Source organism: Pollicipes pollicipes, unplaced genomic scaffold (assembly GCF_011947565.3).
Source record: "Pollicipes pollicipes isolate AB1234 unplaced genomic scaffold, Ppol_2.1 Scaffold_667;HRSCAF=761_pilon_pilon_pilon, whole genome shotgun sequence".
Classification (NCBI taxonomy): Eukaryota; Metazoa; Arthropoda; class Thecostraca; order Pollicipedomorpha; family Pollicipedidae; genus Pollicipes; species Pollicipes pollicipes.
Window position 1 is genome coordinate 19,854 of NW_023596920.1, and position 7,736 is coordinate 27,589.

Here is a 7,736-nt window from a genome sequence, read left to right on the forward strand (position 1 = left end):
TGGTAGAACCAGTTTTGCGTCTAAAATTAATTTTCTCATTTTAGACGCATTTATACTGGCAAAAGTAATTCCCATACGACCTGGGTCCACTCGACCCAGGCTAGAGCAAAGCTCGTGACGCACTGGTGCTGCCTTGATCCCCTTCTGCGTCATCATTAAGCAAAGCAAGTTTTCAGCCGCTGTTACGCGATATACCTGCCTTCAGCTGTGGCTGAACTGGCGGACAGGGTCATAAGGAGACGCAGAAGTTTGACGACATTACGGGTGGGTTCGCGCGCGTTACACCTCACATTGCGGAGGACTGGGGGGGGGGGGGGGGGGTATACTTACCTCTTGGCAAATGTCGAAGGGACGGTTTGCTCTCTTGCCTCTCCGGTGGCACTGCTCTCGGGCGCCTCCGTAGTCTTGGCATGTGCAGCTTTTGCGCCACCAGGAATTAAATTACTACGAACTTTAAAAGATGGAGGAAACGGAAGGTTCTCTTTAGATTACGAGAGCGGCATGTTGTTTATTTCCCGTGCCCGGCGGGTGTGAGTGGGGGATATTTTGAACCCCCTTTGAATTTTTCCCAGCGCAGCGTAAATATGAAAGGGCACAAGGCCCGGGAAATTTCCATTATCAGACATGAAGTCAGCATTTTCCCACAGGGCCAAATGTCAAATTTCACCCGAATTCCTGCGAGTTTGGACTAAATTTCAACGAGATTGTCCAGAAGCTAGTGTAAACCTTTTGGTTTATGGGATCATGCTTCTCTTGGTCCCATACTACGCTATCTCCTTGCATTTTATTGAGTTTTTGTTTGTTTATTGTTGGTTAAGAGATCTAATTTCACATACGAATGGTTTTTACTTTTATATACTTACCTGATCTCTCATTCTGCACGAAAATTGCTATGTGTAACTACTTTAATTTATTGTTTTGATAAGTTGCACGGATGTCAAGATATCAAACATCATAAATAAGATTGAATGAGAGTGGTGCGGGGAACACGGACCGAGTCACTCTGGGTAAATAGTACTCTAAGCCTTATTCCTGTCAGTCTGGCCAACCGCGGGCTGAATATTCCATGAAAGCCACTCAGCTACAAGCTATAAGACCAAAGAAATGTTCAAAAATGAATTACAACCGGTAAATGGACATACATCACATAACGGGATACTTCTGTAATGTTCACCAAATCTGCCCATACCTAAACAAGCTGTGGGGTCTTTTACAATCATGTGCTACAATATCTAACAACGTCAGAACTCACAACAATCGTCCTTCCAATTCCTTGAGTACGGTAATGGGTAAAGAAAATACAAAAATGGCGGAATGCGGAATGACCATGTAATATTTTCATAACTGCAGGTCCATGAGTATTTGTGTTTTAAACCCACTGCCAGAACATGAAAGCGGATATGGTGATGACACGCGATGGCCATGGACGTAGAGTGAACGAAAATAGCGATGGCACCTGAAAAATTAAGAATATCGCAATGTGACAAGCATGCTGCAATTTCACATCGCTGTTAGGGTAGCCTACATTATTTTCAGAATGGTGGGTAGCCCGGTACCTCATGATGCTTAAGTGACCTCCTAATCTGGCCTAAATATCTAGTCACGGAGACACGGAATACATTAAATATGTTCGCCTAATATAAGGGAAAACTTAAGAGCAATTTCTGATTTCTTATTGTATCATGTTAGTGATTATACCTATGTAATCCTTCCGATGTAACAGAGCTTCATGGTGGTAAGACTAAGAGACATGGGTCGGTCGGTGAAAATTGGTGTGAATAATATCTTTCTCCTCCAAGGAATTTGATGAGACAGTGGGACTACCCCTTCCAATTCAATGATGGGGAAGCGTCTTTCTGTCCCCCCCCCCCCCCCGCTCCAACATTGATGCCGATCCTGGTAGCACGTGCGCTGCAATGCAACATAAATTTTCACGTTTCCTTTTAGAAAAGGTTCGATTTCCATAGACTGCAGGCAGGCGCGCAGCCAGAGCCCTGGCAAGGGGTACAGGGTTGACAAAGGGCTTCTTGATAGTGACAGGTCCCCTGAAAAAATTATCACTAAAAATGGCCCATTCCTTAAGAAGGGCGTGTTTTTCTTTGATATTTTTAGTCTTACCCTCTATAACTAGAATATAAGTCGCAAGCTATCGCAAAATCAATTCTGCTTGAGTTTTGTAGTCAATAAACTGAAGAATTGCTTATCTAATAAAATACTTAAAACTGCTACATGCAATAAACCGCCGACTCTCTTCCTTGTGCAATGTACTTGTACTTGTCCAGTGGAATTTTCTTATTCAAAAGAACTCAGAAGCTTTTCAGAGTTTTGATCTGATCTCTACAGACATGTTAAGGATCCCGCGAATTTAGATTGTGGGTCGAAATGGGTTTAAAGCTTGTATCAACTTGGCAAAGCCATGTTTGTCTGGAAAAGTTCAACATCCAGTCAGAATCGATTAGTGACACAAGTTATGTAACGTAGTTTTGAGTATGCGCGCTCGCAAATTATAGCAATAAAAACCTCGACACTAGACGTTGCAATCTACAAGGACCACACAGCGTTGGCTCGTTGATTCCTGTTGAATCGTGACAGCGGGTGGGCGGAAGAGATGACGCTTCTAAAAGGATTTTTTGAACGCTTTGAATTATCAAATGTTACGCTTACAAGGTGGTCCGGGCGTTTACTTCACATGTGCGATTTTAGATTGATGATAAAAACGGATCGACTTTTACAGCACCGCGGTGTGGTGATGGAATTTAGTGGTGGAGCGGGAAAAGAAAAAGCAGAATTGATAATTTTCGTAAGATTTGTTAATAAGTTTCAAAAAAGATACGCCCAGTGTAATCTCTGAACGACACGAATGAACTTTGGAAGACATTCGGCACCATTATTTTTACAATGGTCGTTCTCACGCGCACGGCGGCCACCTCCTGGCATCACCTGCAGTGACCAATGCTGTTCGCTTTCAGGGAAGCTGCAACACAGGTCATCGCTGTCCTGGCTCCGGAGATTGCAGGCGCGCGAGCTCAAGCCTTTTGATGTTATTTGTTTCACTGGCCGATTCTGTTAAAAAACGTTTTTAAAGCAAAATAGGGTGACCTGGTTCGTTTCTTAACCCATTTCAGCCTACTCTTTTCAACACTAATGAGACCCCTTGCTTCTTCACGGACAAGGGATCTCCTTAAAAAATAATATTAGTCTCTCATTATTGTGCTCGGTCGATGTCTGAAGAGCCACCCCCGTCCCAACGCGAGGTGACTTATGGCTGCCATTCTGGCGACCAGGACGGGATCCCCTGGTCGTTCTGGAGGCCTTCAACGGGACACATCACATTGCATCGTTCCTTTCCCGACGTGGGAGGCCTCCTCACCCGCACTGTTAACCCCCGAATCGACACAGGAACTCTCATTGAGGGAACAACTTCCCCGATTTCTGCAACCACTCAGTAATTGGCACATGGATTGCAGTTTGGCTTAACGGGTCCATGCGAATTTTGGGGTAGAGGGCCCGCCGTTCGGTACTGGGGGCCTCGACTGGCAACATGCCGCTTCCATTGTCTGAGAACACTCATCATAAGCTCTCGTTTCCTTCCTTGTCAGAGGGCCTCAGGGCTAACGCAAGAGGCCCTCTATCACTCGTGGTTCTGTCCCCGTCCATGCTGAGCAAATATTTTCCTGGCCGACCTGAAGTCCCTTGTTGACACAGAATACCCTGTTGGGCACTGTGGGTCCCTGACCGATACAGAAGCTCCGCATTGTTGCCGCCGGCCTGACCAGTGTAAATCGCGGTCCGGCCTTGTCCCTGCGTGGAAAATAGGCCCCCAGAGCTGGGATCGACACGGAGCCGACTGCTTGGTATTGGAGGTCTATGGACGAAATAGAGGAGCGCTCTGTATCAGAGCTCGCAATCGATTGCAAGAGGCCCTCTACCTGACATTTGATATCAGGGCCCTGAGGGCCCTTAATGTAAAACTACAGGCGGCCCTTCGGACTCTTCAGCCTTCAGTCGGGCCCTTGATCTTTGGTCTCGAGAGAACCTCCGATTCTCTTCGGGGCCACTCAAACACCGCTCCTGGCCGACTCGGGTTCACTTGCTGCCACAGTACCCATTTTAGGCACTGCGGCGCCTGGCCAACACAGGGACCTCAGCCATTGTTTCAGGGATACCAGACCAATGCGAATCGTTGTCCCGGCCTTGATCCTGATTAAGAAATGGGCCCCCAGGCATGAGATTTGACAGGGAACCAACTGTTGGGTGCACGTGGTCTCTGGCCGATTTAGACTCTCTAATTTTCTTGGGGGTTCTAAAACGGTCCAAGAGGACCTCTAACATGTAAGGGTCATAGCCCTATGGGCTAAGAATTTTTATGGGACGTACGTAGTGCTTGCGTAGTGCTTGCGTGGTCCTGGACGTAGTCCTTCGGAACCTTATGCCCTTCAACCGAGCCCTTGATCACCAATGCCGGTGGGCTGCCTAGGCCTCTCTTCGGCCTAGGCAGCTTATCGAACATTACCCTTGGTTGAATCGGGGCCCTTGCGAGCACAGGACCCGTTGTTAGGTGTTGTGGGGCCTCTGACAGATACAGGGGCCCGACCCAGTGTGAATCTCTGGCCCCGGCTTTGTAGCTGATAGAGAATTAGGCCCTCAGGCCCGTACCGACATAGAGCTGACTGTGCGGCTCTGGTGGTGCTTGACCGTCAATATAGACCCACATCAACTCAGGAGGTCCCCGGCTAGCGCAAAGGCCATCTGACTGTCATTTGTGCGCCCGTCCCCGCAGGCCGGGGCCCCTGAGTAAGTCTCCGACCAGCTCTTTGTGTCCTTAGGCCCTCCAATCGGGCCCTTGATGGTCGGCCCCGATGGGTCCTCCAGGCTCTCCGAGTCATCTCAAACACTGCTGTGGCCGACTCAGGGCCCCTTGCCAACACGTGCCGTCGTTAGGCGCTTTGGGGCCCTGATATACGCTAGGGCCCTGATCAATGTAAATCGCTGGCTCCGGCTCTGTCCCTACTTGAAAATAGACTCTTAGGCTCATGCCGCCATGGAGCCGGCTGTGCATCACTGGTGGTGGTCTGACCGTCATATAGACCCTTGCCGACATAATCGATCATCGATCAGCGTCCCTGGCTCTCTGGCTGGCATTACAGTGCCCGGCCCTGTTGGTCTGACTTCTGAATACGGCTTCCGGCGGGCCTTAAATCAGGCCGTTAACCGCAGGTCACGAGGACCCCTCAGAGCATAAGGGTGAGGGCACATCCCTGTACCCCTTCCCCGCGCAATTGGCTGCAGGCACGTGATTAACCTTTCACCTCCTAATCAGGCTTTGAGCTCTAAGCACAGAATGCATTGAGAGTTCTCTGTCAGCGTGGGGGAAATAACGCTGATCGGCAGAGGAGTACGAGAAGCAGAGAAGTAGCTTTTAAGCAATGCAATTTTATTGATATGAGGTAGTTCAGTAAAGTCCCCTAGTGAGAATATGTGCCCAATAACATATTTTCCTGCACGCAACTTGTTGGATAGAACTGCCTCCCCCTCGTATCCGTTGATAGGGGGTGGTCCGCCGTGCTCCTTTTGCGCAGCCCCTGTCTAAAACTAAAACATTTACACATGCCAGAACAGTTGCATATGGCAGTGAGTTTCTGCTGTTATAAGAAAATTGAATGGATGATGTTTAGCTCAAAGAGGATGCAGATGCCGCAGTCAAATAGTTTTCACCTTTTCACATATTTTTCGCCCCAGCTGCGCCATATTTGGCTAAACATAGCTCGTGGGAGGATTTTGCGTCGTTTTCGCGCAGCCGGGTGTGCGTGTTGCGGTGAGGCCCGCACGGGTAGCGTGCGTCGTTAATAGTTCTCCCAGTTGCACATTCTCCCGTCTTTAGTTGTTCGTTCACGCATTGCTGAATTTTGTTAGGGTGGTTGAGTATTGTTCAACTTATTAGTTCCCACATTTTACCATGATGTGGCGTAGGACAAGTACCTTGTGCATGGTCATCCCAAAACGTTTTCGTGGAGTCTCCATTTAGGGGCCCATGGGTCATAAAATAACCACATTTTGTTTGCGCTGTGGTATTTCAGTGTCCTAACAAGCTTCTGAAGGAGGCAATTATTCAGATTTTAAGTCCTCCCACCATTACCCATACATGTTAATGGAGGAACTATCTGGGAAGGCAAACTGGGAAGATAGTTTAGTGAAATTTTGGGGAGGCAAAAACTCAAAATAATGTGTCATGAAGTTTCATGAGTTGAAACTTAACTCTATGGGCAATGGTCACCATTACGAATACTATGGCTACCACATCATTGAATGGTGTGGAAAGAGAAGTAAATTTTGGCAAAATTTGGTATTGCATGGCTGCTGGCATGCACACTTGCCACATTTTCCAGCCATACATAAGTTACCAATTTTACTTGGTCATTAGTATTGTTTGATATTGCTGCTGCACCCTATAGCTTTAATTATATATTTTATTGTTAATGGCATTAGCATAGCAAATGCTAGAGGGCTTAGATGCTGCAAGTCAGAAAAAAGAAGTCTTGATGAACACAATTAGGAGAAAGCTTAAGTTGATAGTTATGTGGAGAAGAGGTTGCTGGAAGGAAAGCACACTTGGATGCTTTTTAGCTGTGCTAATTTTGGGTGGATTATTCAATGTTGTTGCAGTTGGTTATGCTGCATATTTGCTGATATTGATGTCATCAGCCAAACTCGAAGCAGACTATCAACAATGCACAGTAAAGCTTTTAGTCATAGCGATGATCAGAAAAGATAGGTATTTGGTGAAGTAATTCATTTGTCAAGTGAGATAAGGAAAAGTATTATGGATGAGCTATCTTGAAGGGTGTTATCCATCCGCTCTTTTAAGGATGATGTGGAGCTGCAAGCTTTGATATTTGTGGCTCTGATCTCAATTTGTTTTATATGATAGCCAAGCTCTAGCACTAATCAAACATTGTGCTTTTTGTGTGTTTGTCCCCTTCAGTAGATAGATCCTTTTCAGTAAGGCATGCATTATATTCCAACCAGCTGTTACACCTGGTATGTGTGACCTGTTTCAGAGAGCCAGTGAGCAGAGTGTCCACCAATCCTCAGCAAGCACCACAATGTCCTTCACCTTGTCACATGCGTGCCGGCTGGGCGCCTCTCGGCTGGGCCTGGTGCGCCCGCTGGGCGCGGCCGCGCTCCGCCCGGCCAGCACGCCGCCTACGAGCACATCCTGGTGGAGCGACGCGGCGAGGGCGAGCGCGTCACCCTCATCCAGCTGAACCGGCCCAAGTCGCTGAACGCGCTCTGCAGCCCACTGATGTCGGAGCTGCTGGAGGTGGTGCACCAGGCCGAGCAGGACCCGGCCGTGGGCGCCATCGTCCTCACGGGCAACGAGAAGGCGTTCGCCGCCGGCGCCGACATCAAGGAGATGCAGGACAAGCGCTTCGCCGACGTGTACCGCGGCTCGTTCCTCGCCTTCTGGGGTGGCGTGGCGCAGTGCACCAAGCCGGTGGTGGCGGCCGTGAACGGCTACGCGCTCGGCGGCGGCTGCGAGCTCGCCATGATGTGCGACGTCATCTACGCCGGCGAGAAGGCGCGCTTCGGCCAGCCGGAGATCGCGCTGGGCACCATCCCGGGCGCTGGCGGCACGCAGCGGCTCACGCGCGCCGTTGGCAAGTCCAAGGCCATGGAGATGTGCCTGACAGGCGACATGATTGATGCGCAGACGGCCGAGCGCGCCGGCTGGTCAA

The 7,736-nt window shown here is 48.8% G+C and overlaps 1 protein-coding gene across 1 annotated transcript; it reads left to right on the forward strand.

Annotated features, from left to right (window-relative positions):
* Positions 1–7,092: 7,092 nt before the first annotated feature.
* LOC119107045 (enoyl-CoA hydratase, mitochondrial-like) lies at positions 7,093–7,727 on the forward strand (the record flags this gene model as incomplete). Its single annotated transcript, XM_037230398.1, has 1 exon — positions 7,093–7,727. A coding segment is annotated over one exon (635 nt), but the record flags the coding sequence as incomplete, so codon positions are not given.
* Positions 7,728–7,736: the final 9 nt, after the last annotated feature.